Below are 19,369 nucleotides of genomic sequence, written 5' to 3'. Positions count from 1 at the left end.
GAGAGTTCCTTTCTTTTCTAGATTTCGATCGATAGAATGTTTCCTCTCGATATCGTATCCAACGCGTTGTACTGAGTTCAATGTGGAATATTAAATAGATGAGCATATTTTCATTACGATATTTGAATCGTTTGAAATTACAAGCGTTGCATGTAGCTTCTGACCTGTAGGTCGTATGTTCTTTGCAGGTCGAAGAGTGCAAAGGAGTAAGTGAAATTATTCGCAACAGTCATTGTTTGATAGAATGTTTCGTCTCGATATCCAATGAGTTGTATTGAGTTCAATGTGGAATATCAAATAGATGAGCATATTTTTATTACGATATTTGAATCGTTTGGAATTGCAAGCGTTGTATGTAGCTTCTGACCTGTAGATCGTATGTTCTTTGCAGGTCGAAGAGTGCAAAGGAGTGTAAAATTATTCGCAACTGTCATTGTTTGATTCATCTAGTTACACGCTGTCTCTGTCTTTCAAACATTTCGTAACAGCGAAGATGCTTTTCAATTCACCGTTCGTCTTACGTTCGGAAAATTTGATACCTTTCGATTTGGCAATAAGCGAGCGCGACGTGATCCTGACGCAACAGAAATTTCTCTGTTGTCGTTTGTCCCAGGCCTGATTCACGGTGTTATTACGAGTGTGACGAAGTCGCGACGGTTGGTAACGAGCTTGGGAGCGTTCGCTCGTTATGTAAATATCGTCGACTTTCGTGGTAAGTGCCTCGTTGTCCATTTATGACGATTTTTTGAGCTATCCGTGTCGTCACGTTCCCCACCTTCTCTTTAAGTTTTTCGGAAGCATTGTTTCGTCTTCTGATTGTGTATTAATGATTGTTAATTACTGGCAAAGTGTACAGAGGAATTTCAGGAATTTTAACTTAATCGACTAGGTCGTTAACCCATTGTGTGAGCCCGTGAAGTAACACACTTGATTTTGTTAATTATTTTATAAGTTTGTCGTATTATAACCAACATATTTGTCTTATTTTCGTAAATTTCACTGGATCCTCTGATACTTGAATTTTCTTTATGGTCATTGTATCCGTAAAATGGTGACAGACATAAATAGCGTAAGTAGATCTTAGAAACATTTGAGTCGAAACAAAGCGTGAGACAAAGGATTAAAGGAAAACACAATCTAGAACAAATTCAGCGCCAATTAAACGTAATTGAATTAAATTCTGTTGCAGCTTGGTTTTTCACGGTGAACAATTAGGACGAGAGTACGGTCATTAAGTGACCATCATTTTCCCACCGAGTGCCAAAATTTTAGAACACGCGACATCTTGCTCCGTTATCATCAGTCATCATATTAACCGTAAGTTTCAATAATAGAAACATGATAGTTCGTCATTTTTATTTTCCGCGCGACTGACGGAGGTGCGAATTTCGAGCAAAGAATCAACGTAACATTGACCCAAAATTGTCAGCGTTTTTTTGTGCCAACGGATCCATTGAAAACAATGTTGACGAATCGTCGACGCTACGCTGAAACGTTGTATACAGTTAACGCAATCGTCTGATGGACATTTGAAATGCTGATGGCCTCATCACGTTTGCGAAATTTTACCGAAAGGCCATCACTTCAGAGGCTTGTCATTGGCCCTTGAACTAGGAAGTCTGTTTTAATTAGAATCCCATTATCTATCGAATTTCCTGTCCCACATCGTACAGCCTTCTAATATTTTCACACTTCAACGCCACGAGTCCGTATCCTCCATTTTGTCACGTTATCGGACACGTGACGAATTCATTGCACCGAATCTACTTGCGTAACTTTGAATATTTCAAATGCGTTGCATTTCTATTTCTATTCCTCCGCCTTCGTAAGTTTCCCAGTTTTCACTAAATTCACTAATTAACACTAAAACTACCGAGCAGTTAAATTGACTTTTTGAAATTCCTGTATGAAATCTTTAACACTAAAACTACCAGAGGGGTCAAATGACTCCTGATGTCTTCTTTTTGCAATTATTAGAAAGGTAACAAATGTTTCTCTGAGAAATTATTAAAGAAATTCATTTAGCACTACGCAAACTGAATTGTAAATCAATGAAAGTCCGAACAGATGCACTCTTGGAGTTTCTACAGCGAAATTTTCAAAAGTCAATTGAAGTGCTCGGTAGTTTTAGTGTCAAGAGCGCGTCTATTGAAAGTTTAATTGATTCGCAATTCAGTTTGCGTATCGCTACATCAGTTTCTGTAATAATTTCTCACAGAAACGTCTATTACCTTTTCAATAATTGATAAAAAAAGAAATGGGTCATTTTGACCTGCAGCTTTAGCGTTAAGGTTTCGAACCTAACCTCTGCGATGGAAAGCGGTAGTATACGCGCACGGTTAACACTAGATTCACGGACTTTTGTTCTAAACTTTATTCTATTGTTTCTAGAAAACTACGTGCTCATCTATACAAATCGCGAAAATTGTAACTTCAAAACCAGACTATTGTAATGCGTATTCGCATAATAGCACGAATCAAAATCGACTTAAACTGATACTAAATAAATAACTAAAAAATGCAGTATCCGTCAAATTGTTGGGTTCCGTAAATCTAGTGTTAAATAAATCGAACGAAACAGATGTAAGCGTTCAAAGAAAATATTTATATAATTGTATGTTCTTTTTGTGTTTACCAATTGTAAAATAACAATAGATACTATTGTCTCTAATTATAAGGTACGATCCATATGTAACAGTCAACGATGCGGTCAGATGGCGATCGTTATCGAGACATTAACATCCAGACAGACTCGTGTAAACCGTTTTATTTATTTACCGTAACAGTTGCCTAACGTACAAAAGTATACAATCAAGCGGAAATCTATTTCAAAATAATAACAACAGTTTCTGGACACGTCTGTCCATTGCTCGGACGATTCGAGTGTTACAGCTTCCGTGATGCTCCACGAATATCAGTCTAATCGGCCTTTCTGGAGCCAAATGTGTTCCATTCTAAAAGTAAAAGGAAAGTAATTAAGAAACGATACTTTAACTCAAGCACCTAGATTATTTCCGTTATCATTGAGAGTATGAAAAAATGACTAAGTAGGATGTACATGATTTTAAGACGTGCATCTGATGATTCAGTCATTTCTTTTCTACTTTCAATAGATATATGTATCGTTAAGTTTCGAATCATTCAGTAGAATCTCTTCGCGCAAAAATCTTCCATCTTGAAACTGACTTTTTGACTGTTAACGCTTTGGCTTTCTGCTTTCATGAATTGATGGAAAATTGGAAAATTGTAATAGATTTACCGTTGTCTTTAACACTAGGTTTACGAGCATTAATTGTCTTCATTCTATTATTCCTAAAAGAATCGATGCTCGTTTATTTAGATTGTGGAAACTGGAGATTCGATAGTAGGTAATTGGGGTACATGTCAGTGTGATCGCATCAATCAAAATCGGCGTGAACGTTTACAAAATAATATTTCTGAATTCCAATATGCGTCGATTTCACGCGTTCCGTAAACCTAGTGCTAAAAGACGGGATGAAGGTGCGTTCAGAGTTAAAGAAGATAGTTCACCTGCAATTTTATCCTCGCATTTAATCAAGGCCGGGTACCAGTCGGCGCTGGTGTAGTTGATTTCCGGCAGATCGCCGTCGTAGTTCTTCGGCAAGTGGCTCGGCGGAATGTGTTGGTGAAGCGAGGACATTTTGCTTCCGTGGAAGAACATGCGACCCTTCAACTTCTCCCTGACGAACGGCTTGAACATCTGCCAGACCATGTTGAACAGGAACGGTTGCTTCACTATGTGCACCTGAAAAAGATCGTCAATGTCAATTTACTTATTCATACTTGCTGTCGACAGCGGCGCTTGCGATCGCGTCAAATTGAAATGTTCCGATCGTTGAGTTCCTTTGATGGTTTCAGTCTACCTCGATGAATGGGCAACTATTCTACACTGATTTATGGAAACGCATTTAGATGCTACTTTTCTAGTTAAATATAGGCAATTATTTTACACATTGATGAGGAGTTATTCTACATAGACTTAGAGATTCATGAATTCTATTCTTCCATTCACATTGATGAAAAATTATTCTACATAGATTTAGAGATTCATGAATTCTATTCTTCTATTCACATTGATGAGGAATTATTCTACACAGATTCATAGATTTACGAATTCTACTCCTCTATTCACATTTATGTGGAATTATTCTACATACATTCATAGATAGAATAAATTCTACTCGTCTATTTTAATAAACACGCGTTTCTACTTCGCAGAAAAGCAAAAGAAGCTTAAATTTCACACGGACCTCTTTAAGACGCAACGGCATAGCGTCTTGGATGAAAGTCAGGAGCTTCATGCTGTAAGATGGCGTCAGTCCCATCACTTGCTTCATGGTCAGCCCGTCGAAGTCCATTATCACAATAGTCCCATTTATCTATAAACAAAAGAAATCTCGTAAAGTATCGTGTCAAGCTTTACGATGACGCGTATACTCGTCACAGTTAACCCTTTGCACCCGAGAGGTAACTCTCAGTCACTAGATCTGATGTAGCAAAATTATAATCTTACGTATAATATGCTTCGTACAATGTATCGAAATGCGACATATCGAAATAAAATAGCTATTCTTAATTTACGTACGTTCTTTCGCTCGTTAGTGTCGAAGAACGTCGTTCACATCTCATTGTGAAATATTGCATCTAGTGAAAAACTGTCGAGCGCAAAGGGTTAACTAGTTAATGTTGCACGGAACGCTCGAAATTCCGTGAACGCGTTGAATCGTGTACCTGCGTCTCGGGTTCCCGCATCGCGACGATGTGGACCAGATAGAACAATCGTAGTATCTGATCGGCGGAGACTTTCGACGGGTCCCAGGTTTTCCCGGAGTTGACCAGCAGCACCCTTCGTCCCTTATGGTCCCTGCCCTTGAGCACGTTGACGACGTTGTACTGGAGCAACGCGGTCTTCTCGTCGGCCGGCATCAGGTTCTCGAAGAGGCTCGCGTTCTTGTCCCTGAACTCGACGGACCTCTTCATCAGCTGGAACGCGCTGTTCGCGTAGAACTTGCACGGCCGCAGGAAAATCATCAACACCTCATCGTCCGTCTTAAAGTAGATGGTCTTGTCCCCTGCGAAAGAATAAATCCGTCAGAATATTCGAGCTACGATCATCTCGATCGCGTTATTCGCAACGCGAGAATGGAACAACCGAGACACCGCTCGTGTAAATTTCATTGTCCTCTGCCCTGGATCAATAACAACGCGACCGGTCTACGTTCTCGCGCCCGCCATTAACGCGGCACGGCGAACTGCCACTGGAACTACCGTTTGAACAGACTTTTCGAAATTCTTTCGTGAAAACCGTAAGTGTGCGTTCCTTGAGAATATGGATTATGTGTCAGTTGTGTACTGAATATAATCAGGTTTTGATTAATCACATTATCAAAACATTCAGATAATCAGGTTTTGCTGAATCAGATGGTTGAACCGTCTGCCTTTCAGTAATCGACGAATCATTTGTTTATCTTTAACGTGAATTAACACTAGGTTTCCGGAGTGCGTCAATTTGACGCATACTGAATTTATAAACATTACTTGGCACACGTTGATGTCGGTTTGGTTGATGCAGTTACAAGAATACGTATAATAACCTAATTTTGAATCCCTAATTTCCAAGATCTAAATGGTCGAACATCAATTTTTCTAGGAACAATAGAATAAACCGGACAATAAACGTCCGTAAACCTAGTGTTAGATATCACTTGTCTAGTATGAAGACGGTTATAGCAAACGTAGAGACACGATTCGCAAGTTCTTTCCTTTGTCTGTTGAATTGTTAACGATGGAGTTGTTTCATCGAGAACGGTTGAGAAATGAATTATAGGGCACTGGGTTAATCGTTCGTTGAAGTGTGTTCACTACAGTGATATCCTTTGGTTGAAGGAACGAAGGATAAAGGAATATTAACCCTTTTCACAAAACTATAAAGTTGAATATTTAATATTTCAAATTAAACTTCGTGTTGTTACGTGAAATATTGAAATAAAGCACCTTCGTTGCTTAATTTACCTATGAATTATCGTTAAATTAGTTTCAAACAATATCACATATATCTCGTCGAAAAGTCTTGAATATTTCCATTGAAAAACTTTCGAGTGCAAAGGGTTAAATTCCAATAGTTGACGACTTAGTCTCAATGAGGACAGTTACAAGAGAAAATATTTATCAGTGAATCTCCTTGTAAATCTACGATTTCTTAATAAACGTTCGCTAAAACGAAATAAACAACAGAGTAGAGAAACTGGACTACTAACTCTAGATTGTATTAATAGATCACTTTTGATATCAAATACACCGATATTATTTACAATCGTATCGTCGCAGAAATCTCGAAGAACGTAGAAGCAGTGCACAGTCGATTTATCGGGTATTTTGTCACGAAGACAGTTATTTCCCGGCTAATCACCATCGAATCGGCTACGTAATTAAGGACGATCGTTGCCAACGGCGAAACGAACGATTTTCGTTTCACGATCCGCGACAGCAATGGCGGACGGAACTGTCCTCGCGTGCGAGGAACGAAGGCTCGTTCCGTAGGAAATTGCCTCGGTGATCCTCGTTAAGGAAATTGCGATGATCTCCATTTGCCCGGCGAGCCCGGCATCGTGGGACTTTCGAATTGGCGAGCCTCGAGTCCGTGGAAACTGAAAATCCGACGGAAAATCGAAAGAGACGCGGGAGAACGAGCGGAGTTCAGCCATTGTTAGTCGAACTTATCAGCGGAAACATTGATGAGACACGTGAACGGTTGTCGAGGAAATGCATACGTTAACTGAGACAATTTCCAAATATTTGTCTCGATCGTGGAAAGAACAATGCTTCTAATCCCTTCAGACTTGATGAACATTTTAGTATTAATTATAAAACATTCTAATATTTTACCTGTTTCAATGTATTATAGAACATGAAAATTATAAGCCATATATACACCCTTGCTTTAATTTTCATCAGAAAAGTGCACTATATTTTATTCAAAACAGGTGTCATTAATACTGCATTGAATTCAGTCTTTTGTTGTCAGGTGAACATGATTTTGTTTGGAAATCAGACTTGAAGGGGTTAAACGATTCTTTGTAATTTGACGTTTGTGCCTTGAGTCCTCACGAATAGATCGTGAACACTGCGTTTGTTAAATATTCATTAGAGAAAGTTTCATTAGAAACAATGTAATATATTAAAAGTGAGCGGTGTCTAAAACCGAATGCAATTTGGTCTTTCAGTAATGAAGTGTAACGGAACTTCCAGTTTCTTTCGTTTGAATGGAATCATCGACGAACGAGATGGTTCCCGATTTGTGAATGTTTTCTTTCATTGTCCATTGTGACTTCAACTTGTAACTATAAATTCGAAGCAAGACACGCGAGTAGCATTGTGGGAAACACAGCATTCCCGACGATCATTGGGAACGATTGTGACTCGTTCGATTAAAATTTAGCATGATGTGTAACGAAAAATACAACGGGCACGGTGATACAATCACGCGGACGTTAATCATCGAAGTACAAAGTGTATCTTTCATTCGCTCGTGTGTCCTCGTAAACATTCAATAGGTGCAGTGCATCATTCGGTGATAAGGACGTATCTTTGGACATTGACAAGCCCCCCGTGATAAATTATTGCAAACACTCAGTGGAAATCTTTCGCGATTTCAGATATATCCTACCAACGGGGGTTTCGTTGTATTTTTATCTGCATTTCCGCCACTTCGAATCATTCAGTTATTTATACTTCTTACTGATGGACAGTTTTAATATTCATTTTATCGTTCAGCTTGATTTTGAACATTTCTTCTATGCATCCCGCAACGATGTTAACAGAAAATTCACCGTTACCATTATATGGAGTTAAACAGAAACTAAAATTGAGAAGAAATATTCAATTTTTATTTATTTATTTTAGAAATACTATCATTCTAACACATTGAGCGCCTGCCCGATAATGCCAGATTTTTAGTCTATCGTTTAACTGCTAATTCTACGTTCATGTAACATTTTAGATATGTACAACACAAATCCAAAGTAAAAATTATAAAATCGAATTCCTTATTCTCTTCCGTAAGTTAGAAACTTTGGTTTAATCGATGTTTAAAAATCTATCAGTATAATCACCGACGCTCGCGTTTTTAGCAGCTGAAATTTAGCCGGCGTTCAATGTGTTAAGGCTGTAACACGCCCCAAACTTTCGAATCGCAGCATTCGCGCGATAAGTTAACGGTCGTGCCGCGCCGCGAGTCGGTTGTCATTCCACAGGCGTTTCCACCGTGAATAATCCGTAACTGTCACTTATTTCCTGTTCCATCCGCATTCTAATTCTAATATAGACGAATGTCTGAACAGCGCCATTAGAAACGGGACCGTATTCATATTCAAAACGTCGGAATCGAGACTCGTCGCGAAAACTTCAAGAGAAACGGCCACTTTCGCCGTCGGTTCGTCGCTTCGACTTCAAACCGAGAAAACAGAGATTGCGAATCGAAAAATCCGAGATACTGCAATTTGAAGTTTATGTTGTGGCTCGATATAATTGCTTTATTCCCTTATTTACGGAATATTGTTTAATCTTATCGCTCGTTATTTTTGCGTCGTTCCGGCTTTATTGTTTATCATATCGGCAACAGTGTGTGTAATGACTCACACGCGTCCGAATACTTTCGCTGTTAAGTTGTCATCTCCTGTTATCGTTGCTTTTTAAAGTCGCCTCGGTGCTACGTCATTCGGAATTTTCAAACGAAATCCCAGGTTTCCGCGTGTCAATCGGACAATGAAACAAGACAGCTTCACCTGAACAAACTTCTCGGTGGTTGTGCGCGCGCAAAATCATCTCCTTCGTCGTTAACTCGTCGCGCACCGGTGAACCGGTTAAGTAAATACGCGAATCAGTGGCCTGAAGAATATTATCAATCTCCGACGCACGAAATCGTTCGAATCATTAAAAAACGCGATGTTCAACGAGTTAACCCTCTGCAGAAGAAGATTCTTTGAAATATACAAAATGCTCAGCACATGAAGCTAAAAACAGAAACTACGTGCCGATCTCTTGTTATTCTAGCAATTAAATAATTCGTTCGCGACTTAGACTTCCAAATATGACAATTCCATCTCGTCGAAACGTCATTCGTCCGCAAAGGGTTGAAGAGCTCCAATCAAGCAAACGATCAATCTACTTCAAATCCTACAAAACCCTCGAATACATAATCTAGTTCAGAAACGAAATCTAAAGCAACAAACTCTCAGAAACTGCTACAAACTTCCAAAATCGTGGAAAGTTCAAATCTCCAAACACTAACAACCCAGTCTCAAACAGATTCTAAAACAACAAAATACAATAATCGCTGGAAATCTTCAAGATCGGTAGAAGAAACGCAGATTCCTACGAACACCTACAATCTACCGATCAAAGACGCAACCCGAAACGAAGGAACTCCGAGAACCGTGGCGAACTTTCAAAATTCCCGCCTTTACGCTGAACCAGGCCTACGAGGCGCCTTCGCTGCGATTCGCCGTGATTTCGCCCGCGAAATTCGAAAGTTCCGACGCGCCGTTGGACGGCCGTGGCGCGTTATCGGCGTTAATTCCAATGTTATCAGCGGGCGAGCGCGATTCTGCGCCAGTGCAATAAGAATGTTATCTCGAGTGTACGGATCTCGGCCTGTTCCCGTTGTCGCAGCCGAGGGTCAAGGTCCGCGGCGTCGCTTATCGCCACGGATTCCGGATCGATCGGCTTATCAGCGATCCTCGATCGCCTCCAGTCCGGTGTATCGCCGGCCGCAGGTTGTTTTCCCCCGCGAAGGAAGAGGGAACGAAATAACGGGGAAGATGGAACATTCTTCGATCGTGTAAACCGGGAGTCTCAAAGATAGAAAGCCTCGGGTACACTGGCGATAGCCGTTATCGAGGAAAACGTGACCTCTGGTCTAGTCCACAATGCACTAAGAAGATCGGGTTAACACTCGGGAATCTCGCTTTTGTATCGATACGCACATACCTCCTAAGCTTTGCTAACTAGCTGGCGATAGAAGGAAACATTGAGCTTTGTAAGAACCGATTATTTCGTTGAGATTTATGAAATAAGATATTCGAATACTTTGCGTATAGTTATGAATTGATCTCATTGAAAATCGCTTTCTGGGAATTAAACGGTGAATGTGTGGTGATCGTAGTTTATATGCAATTAATTCTATCGTGAACGGTTGGCTAATTGATTGGAAGATAAAGGCGAATGAATTGATCGATACATTTTTTCTTAGGAAAAAGTTGAGAGTTGATTAGTCGGATAATGTAAAGATTGATAAAAGTTTAATGGGCGATAGAAACGTAGAATCTTTAAGGAAGTTTAAGAAGCGTTGTTATCATACAGTTAGCGTTAAATCTTTAAATGGCGTTCTTGTTCGGAATTCTAGAAACTCCGATCAATCGAAGTCTCTGCAGAATTTAATCTTCCGGCAGTTAATCGGACAGTTCTTCCGACGAAAGATGACGTTATACTAATATTAGTATCACCAAGATACTTATTATTACAATTCACAAACGAGCAATATCACGAATCACCGCGAGAGTGTTGAAAAATGACAAGTTCCCTCAGAATTAAAGCCGATCCGACGAACGAGTTTAGAAGTTACCTGCGCCATAGCTCACTGGTTATCAGTTCTCCGTGAAACAGAGAGAATAATCAAGATATAAATGGTTCTTCCGATGTGTCCGTGTAAAAACAGAGTCGACCCGCGTCAGTTCCGATCCAAACCGATTCAATTTTAAATGAAGCGTCGCGAGAATCTCCAGCGATTTTCGCTTCCCTCGGATTTCCTTATCTTAGAGCCGCTTCTCGTTTCGTTCCGAACGAAGCGCGTCTTCTAAAGAAATCTGTCGCGCTGAATAAACCTCGAGGCAACAGTTTTTGTTGGAAACATTGTGTATAAATATTCAATGCGCACGTGTGTCGTTAGTAATTAGACCTCTTCGGTGCATTATCCTTTACAGCTCGATCTATTCTTTGACCATCAACGTCTAAAGCCCGATGTGATTAAACAACTGAATTAATTAAAAAACCTCACGTCGTGTAACTTGATTAATCGTTTGGATGCTAAACAACTTCTACATTGTGTATGCAAAAAAATTAACATTAGAACTACCGTGCCAGTGAAAACGACTGGCTTCGATTTTTTCGTTTAGCAATTATTCATATCTTCGAAGCATTGAATATTCGATTTTGAAAATAAATAGCTTCATTTGAATACTATGATGAATGTCTCAAGAAACTGAAAATAATCTATTGTTACAATTTTTATGGGAACTGCACATTGATCGTATTAAATTCTCCGTAGTTCCAGTGTTAATAAGAGTACTTATCTAACGAGATCACGAATATTGCTATTACAAAAAGTATCAAAAAATAACGTTTATTCGAATAAATTTACTTTAATTTATTTCTTGAGGAACACAGTAAGAAAATTATAATTGATACCGATAAACAGAAGCGCCTCCGCGTTCTCATTTTTGGCGCAACACAAACTCAAACGGTTAAATTCAAACTTCAAGATCAGAACTCAATGTATGTCGGAATATTAGATTCCAGAATTCACAGCGTTCGAGAAGCTACTTTCTTACACAGTTATCTAATAAAGATTAAAGCCTGAAATTGATAACGCGAGGCTCGTAGGCGCGCGACATGAAACATAGGTCACACGAATTTTTCTGTTCGTTTCTCCACCGGTCCATCGCCAGCGAGCGAACACACGAAGGAAAGCAATTCGAACGAGCCGCCAAGCGAACGAGCAAATCGCTGGAACATAATTAGCTCATGTAAGACGATTAACGCCGAAAACAGACATTCGAGGGACCAGTAACCAGATGATAGCGTACCTTAAGAGTTCCGATACCAGATACTTAATCGTTTCTTCCACACTGTCTGGTAAAAAAATTCAGACTATCGTTGGGGTTATCTTTAAAGAGATCAGCAATGATTCAACGATCTAATTCTCGTCCGTCCTCTTTCTCGTATTAATTCTGTACGACTCCGACTCAACTTCTTCGCGTAACTTTCGGTCTCAACAAAGCGACGAAGAAATTATTACTGAATTACCTTTCGGACTTCTACCATTAGCGGAGAAATTTAATTTTCCGAATTTATCATTGGAAAAATGTGACGTAAAAGCTATGGCAATCCTAATTTTTCGATCAGAGGTATATAAAACGCTGATTAGTGGGCAAATTGAATTTTCGGGACTTATCACTGAGAAAATGTGCAGTAAAAGCCATGATGGTACTAGTTCGTTGATTATTTTATTTTTATTTTATTTGTACAACTTATTATTGGAAACATGCCGCGTGGAAGCTATGATAATCCCAATTTTTTGATCAGAGAAATATAAAACGCTGATTAGCGGACGAACTGAATTTTCTGAACTTATCACTGAGAAAATGTGCAGTAAAAGCGATGATGGTACTAATTCGTTGATTATCTCCTGTATTTATCGTCACTGCGAAGGAACAAGCGATATATAAAACGCTGATTAGCGAATAAATTTTATTTGTACAACTTATAATTGGAAAAATGTGACGTAAAAGCTATGATAATCCTAATTTTTCGATCAGAGATATATAAAACGCTGATTAGTGAACAAACTGAATTTTCTGAACTTATCACTGAAAAAATGTGCAGTAAAAGCGATGATGGTACTAATTCGTTGATTATCTCCTGTATTTATCGTCACTGCGAAGGAACAAGCGACGTATAAAACGCTGATTAGCGAACAAATTTTATTTGTACAACTTATTATTGGATAATACTGATAATCCAAATTTTTCAGTCAGAGCCTCCGCGGCGAAAGAGCGACCGGTATATCAAACACTCAAGGTTCATGGTAGTACACGCACTAAAAACGAGATAAACTATCGAGACCGGCCGGCGAAAACAGCTGAATTCGCGTGCGTGCGAGACGTTCTCGTTTCGGCTAGCGGTCGAGGGAACGGAAGCGTCTTCGGAGACTTTTGATCGTCGCTGGACGGCCGAGCGTAACGCAGGTGCGGCGGGCACCTCGAAATCTAATTGTTCGCCCGCTCGGCGTCGATAAAGCTGCGATTAATCGTCTATCAACTTATCGATAACTCCATTGAATTACGAGCGTTCAACGTAACGCGGCGTACGCTGGAATTTCAATTATACTCGCCTGTCGATTTGCTCGGCAGGCTTGCGAGCTGTAACCAGCATTCGGGGATTTCAATGATTTCTTTCGAAGATTCTAGACGAATTTGACGATGTCAGGCTTCTGAGCGATCCTACCTTAACCTTCATTTAGACTTAGTGTGATATAGAAGACTTGGTGACTCTTGTAATCGTGCGATCAAACTGATCATTGAATTAGCAATGACTATGATTTAGCTACTTTAATAGTAGTAGAATAAATGAATCGGATCGGCTAATTGACAGTAAATAAATCAAAATGCTCGAATATCGATTGCTGCAATTACGCGAACACACATTGTAATTTTCCAGCTGTGAACCTACAATTATCGTGATCTCTATAAAAAACGCACAGACTTCTAAGAGCGACAGAACAAAGTACAATAGACGTCAATAAATCTACTGTCTAAGTCGATGCTGATCAGCGTGAGTAGGCGAATACGCATAACGCTCTGTTCCTGAAACTCGAATTTCCCCGGACGAAACGCGTCTTCTAGGAGCGATAGAACAAAGTAGAATAAACGTCTATAAATCTACTGACTACGTCGATGCTGATCAGCGCGAGTAATACGATTAATATGTAATCCCTATAAAAATTGTAATAATCGATTATTATCAGTTCCTTCAGACATTCGTTATAGTATTCAAGTGAAACTATTTACTTTCAAGATAAATATAGAAATAACATCGCTGATCATGAATAAACGTAAATTGTATTAGAATGAATTAGCAACGACTTCTATGATTTACCTACTTGTGCAAATAAATATCTTCATATCAATATCTAAATATCAAACGTCTTCAAGAGCGATAGAACAAAGTAGAATAAACGTCTATAAATCTGAGTCGATGTTGATCAGCGCGAGTATGCGAATGCACATAATCCTCTGAAACTCGAATTTCCCCGGACTATACGAACAAACGCGTCTTCTAGGAGCGATAGAACAAAGTGTAGAATAAATCTAGCGTCAACGAAAACCTAGATGAGCCTACCAGGAACGAGAGAACGTCGACGCGTTCCCATTTCGAATATTCAATGCTTTTAACGCTAGGTTTTCGGCATTTATTGTACAGTTTAATCTATTGTTCCTAGAACAACTGATATTCGCCTATTTAGATTTCGAAAATTATAAATTTAAAAATAGACAATTAGGATATACATTCGTGTAATCAACCAAAACCGAAACATTTACCAAATGATTACAAAATTCAATGTGCGTCAAATTGACGGATATTGAATTTTTTAAACATTATATAGTAACAGTTTAAGTCGATTTTGCGAATTGTGTGAATACGCATTGGAATACTCTGGTTTCGAAGCTAGAATCTTCGCGATTTATATAGACGAACACGTAGTTTCCTAGGAACAATAGAATGAACTGTAGAATAAACGTCCGTAAATCTAGTTAAGATATCAATAATTACGAGATAAAAGTGTAAAGTAAATCTAGCGTTAACGAAAAGCTAGATGAGCCCAGCACGAACGAGGGAACAGCGAGACGCCGGCGGAAGACGCGCGGGAAGAAAACGTCGGGACGCTCACCCTCGAGTAATTTCCTGAGCTCCTCGAGTCCTTTCTTCACGTTCTCCTCGGTTTCGCGTAGCTCCTTGGCGGCGACCGCGAGGGCTTCCGGTCCCGGCGGGCCCGTCTCGATCTCGCACGACATGTTGCTTCTACCGCGCGTCTGATCTGCTCGTTTTCGTCGCACGACCGATTCAGCAGCCGATTCAGCTTTCGCGTTGGGCCGCGTAATAAACGATCCTCGCAGCAGGACGACCACGATATATCTGTGACCCGATATATCTCGCACGCGGAGAAGGAGGCCTCCTCTTGTCCACCATGTCGCATCCAATCTTTGACCGCTCAAAGTCCAATCGTCGCATCGCTCTACACGACGAGCGGGGCCGGTCTCCTCCGCCGCGGTGCGCGGTCGTGCGCCGAACGATTTCGTGTTCGAGATGCGTGCTGTCGATCCGCGGCACGAAAATGAGACGTATCGTCGGCCGGGGCACGTCACCTGATAAAGCCCGACGGCCGGCGTAGGAGACGATCCGCGGCAGGGGGACTTTCAACGGCGAGCCTCTGATAAGCGGCGAACGGCTACGCCGAGACGATCCTCGGTCAGTCCACTGAGCCGAACGATCGGCCGAGGAATCGGACTCCTAGGGGACTGCTTCTTGGCACTGGAACTAGTCGAAATGACTGGTTTCAATGTTCTCATTTCGTAACTATTGATACCTTGACACTAGATTTGCGGACGTTTATTCTACAGTTCGTTCTATTGTTCCTAGGAAACTACGTGTTCGTCTGTATAAATCGCGAAGATTCTAGCTTCAAAGCCAGAGTATTCCAATGCGTATTCGCATAATTCGCAAAATCGACTTAAACTGCTACTATATAATGTTTAAAAAATTCAATATCCGTCAATTTGACGCACATTGAATTTTGTAATCATTGGGTAAATGTTTCGGTCGGTTTTGTTTGATTACACGAATGTATATCCTAATTGTCTATTTTTAAATTTATAATTTTCGAAATCTAAATAGGCGAATATCAATTGTTCTAGGAACAATAGATTAAACTGTACAATAAATGCCCGAAAACCTAGTGTTAAAAGCATTGAATATTCGAAATGGGAACGCGTCGACGTTCCCTCGTTCCTGCTAGGCTCATCTAGGTTTTCGTTGACGCTAGATTTATTCTGCACTTTGTTCTATCGCTCCTAGAATACGCGTTTGTTTATACAGTCCGGAGAAATTCGAGTTTCAGAGGATTATGTGTATTCATACTCGCGCTGATCAACATCGACTTAGATTTATAGACGTTTATTCTACTTTGTTCTATCGCTCTTGAAGATGTTTGATATTTAGATATTGATATGAAGATATTTAGTTGCACAAGTAGGTAAATCATAGCCGTTGCTAATTCATTCTAATACAATTCATGTTTATTCATGATCAGGGATGTTATTTCTATATTTATCTTGAAAGTAAATAGTTTCACTTGAATACTATAATAAATGTCTGAAGGAATTGATAATAATCGATTATTACAATTTTTATAGGGATTACATATTAATCGTATTAAATGCTCGGTAGTTCTAGTGCTAGATGATGATGAGGTTGGGTTGATTGAGATTTCAGTTTTCGAATTTCTGTCTGAGGATTTTCAAGGTTTCTTGTCATAACTGCAGAGATAGGGTATGCCATGTTGACGAGATTTGATTTAGTTTGGATGAGGACTTTGGGTGTCTTAGGTCTCGGTTAGGTTGGTTGGATGAGAGTTTCGGGTATATTCCGATATCGATACACCCTGTATACGTTGGCTTCCGTACAGTTTTTAAAGGGAAAACTCAACTGAGTCGTGCACGTTATTCAGTTACATCGATTCCTTTCAATGTTTTCTAACAGAGATGCGTTTCGCTTTTGTTCTTTTTTGCGGATTTATCGAGAATGACATAACGTAATAACAACTGGAAACCGCCGTGACTTACGGATTTCAATCGTTTCCTCTTTTCATCTTCCCCTGGTTATGTACGTGCACGAGTTTTTCTGATTGTTTGAGTATAACATCTGATATTACAATTGACAAGTATAATTCTCTGGGAAAATTGGTGCGTAAGGTGTTTACTTAATTAAACGATAACGACGTTTATTGATAAGGTGGCCTTCCGGACTAATAATTTGTATGAAATCCGTGCGACTAATTCAGAGCATTACTCAACGATTTTTCCTTTGTGTCGTCAGTACAATTACATCATGACCGATGGTAGCGATGGACACTCAGGCACTTGGTAATGCTGCGACGGAAAATTCGAATCGTTATTAATACAATTCGATCCGATAGGTCTTGAACGATATTACTGGAAATTTACTAACCCTTCGCACTCGAGTGAAATCATGAAGTTTCATATTTAACGTTTGATATTAAACTTTCGTACGATGCATCGGTATGCGTAATATTGGAATAAAATAACTTCGATCCTCGATTTATCTGTGAAGCGTCGTTAAAATAGTTTCAACGAGCATCGTCTGTATAAAAACTTTCGAATGCAAAGGGTTGAAGGTCTCGAGAGTCTTGTGGGATCGAATCATGCCCCGAGTGATTCGGATCACTTTGAATACCGAGATCGCCCATCGCCAACTGCAGTATCAGCTTCATTTGCAATTAATCTCGATATACAATCAACACTCGATACAGATAACATTCGAATTGCAAAAATTCAATTTATTTTCAATCTGACAAGGTATCTGCTCGTTAATATCGATCAAATGAGGATCGATATCATTGTTGCATGATTTCCATCAGCTAAACAAAACGATTCAAGTATTGATTCGATTCTCACGATTAAATAATCTACATTGTTAGTATCAACACGTTCCCTGCTGCGTGGGGTATATGCGTCTTATCATTGTAAAATGAAGAATTTTTGAAAAATTCATTATGCAGTCAATTACGGGCATCTTAATACTATTGCTGATGCGTGGTAGTCACCTTTCTTTACTGCGATTTGTTTCAACGTTAAAAAATGCGGTTCCCAATCGGCGAGAAACTGTACTGTAAAAGTTGCAACATTCTGTAGTAATTGTGTGGATAAACCACATTTATGTTTGCCATGTTTTAACAAAGTTCGCTGATTATATACAAACTTATCACATGAATATAATATTAAATATATTTCAACTGAAATGTTTTATTTTAAACTAATACAGACATCATAAAAGAATATTATGCGCGAGGATGCGACTCGCTCGGTAGAGTAATGTTCAGCCAGGTATTCGTTAAACTTATTCCTAAAAAACTTAATTTATTGCTTCGTTGTGTTGTGCGTCTTAAACTATACACCCTTTTCTTGACAGTTATGAGTTTTGGCAGGGAACGTGTTAATAGTAACAATGTAGATTATTTAATCGAGAGAATCGAATCAATAATTCAATCGTTCTGTTTCGCCAATAGAAATCATGCAACAATGATATCCATCCTGATGCGATCGATATTAACGGCCCGAACGGAAAGTCTTCAAAATTAGATCGATTCCATTTCGATTCGATTCGGCAATCCGTACGGTGTAAATAGTCAAATTTTTCTATCGAAAGCAACGCACCGTTGCGGGAGAGAATAGGCTCCGATGGTTTACACTGTAAACAAATGTTTTATAAACAACTTGTTATCGAGCCGCGATAAAGAGGATAAAGGAAAAATATTATTTAACGCGAAAGTCGTAATCTCCTCGATACACCTTATCTGTTGTACTTTATTTTATGTTGACAATTTATTTGGCAATCTTATCGTTGCTCGTTAATACAACTGAAACAGAGACGAGCACGATGAATATTTAACTACAGAGATACTGGCAACGGGTCGCGTTCGCAGGGGGCTCTCTTCAGTTGTAATTGTTCAACTGTTTAAACACGTTTACTTGAAATATTCCTCTGCCGCTGTTTTTCCGGCGACCACTTGACACGCTTTCGAAGGGACACGTGCATACGAGACTCGTTATGGACCGTTGCAACAATTCGATTCGAGGATTCGATCTCGCGAGTATTCGCATAAATCACAGCGCGAGAAACGTTCCAACAGAGCGACGATTTCGAAAACTCAGCGATCATTCGAACGAATTAATTAAACAGACCATAAATAAGTGGAATGACAATCGTCCGGTGATTATCGATATTCGTTCGAGTTCACAATTTATCGTATAAATTGCAATTTAACCCTCTGTAGGCTCGTCTGACTTTGAAGACACATCAATATACTGGGTTAAATTGATTTATTTAATTTTTCATTGAAAACTGATGAATGCCGTTAACACTTCGGCTGCCACGTCACCCGAATTCGGGTGACATTACTTTTTACAGAAACGTGGACATTAATTTCTTTCATGACGTATCGAACGAACCGAATTTTGTTGGATATATGAGATATAAGAATGATAGTGGAGCAATCATTAAGAAGAATCTTGATTTCTCAGTTTCTGATTAATAGAGAAAACTGTTTCGAGTACATGGGAGTTTTGATGAGTGCTTACTTGCCAGTCAAAGTGTTAAATAATTGATCAACTACAAGATACATTCGTTTGAATAAAATTATAAAAACTATTGAATACACTGATAATTTCTGTTCATACGTTGATATTTATTAATGTCGTACTGCATCAATTTTGTT

General features: G+C 39.4%; 1 protein-coding gene and 1 long non-coding RNA gene across 2 annotated transcripts; one reads left to right on the top strand and one right to left on the bottom strand.

Moving 5' to 3' along the window:
- The first annotated feature begins 61 nt into the window (after positions 1–61).
- LOC116434970 (uncharacterized) lies at positions 62–4,390 on the top strand. Its single transcript, XR_004236672.2, has 3 exons — positions 62–712; positions 1,190–1,317; positions 4,240–4,390. It is a non-coding gene; the product is annotated as an uncharacterized LOC116434970 (long non-coding RNA).
- Positions 2,752–15,181, bottom strand: LOC116434966 (clavesin-1). Its single transcript, XM_031993981.2, has 5 exons — positions 14,747–15,181; positions 4,753–5,093; positions 4,272–4,400; positions 3,532–3,766; positions 2,752–2,954 (listed from the first exon to the last, which is right to left on the bottom strand). The coding sequence occupies exons 1-5, from the start codon at positions 14,868–14,870 to the stop codon at positions 2,920–2,922; spliced, it is 864 nt and encodes a 287-aa protein (XP_031849841.1). The 5' UTR covers positions 14,871–15,181; the 3' UTR covers positions 2,752–2,919.
- Positions 15,182–19,369: the final 4,188 nt, after the last annotated feature.

The sequence above is a fragment of the Nomia melanderi genome, chromosome 4 (assembly GCF_051020985.1).
Source record: "Nomia melanderi isolate GNS246 chromosome 4, iyNomMela1, whole genome shotgun sequence".
NCBI classification, from domain to species: Eukaryota; Metazoa; Arthropoda; class Insecta; order Hymenoptera; family Halictidae; genus Nomia; species Nomia melanderi.
This window is presented reverse-complemented; position numbering and strand designations above follow the sequence as displayed.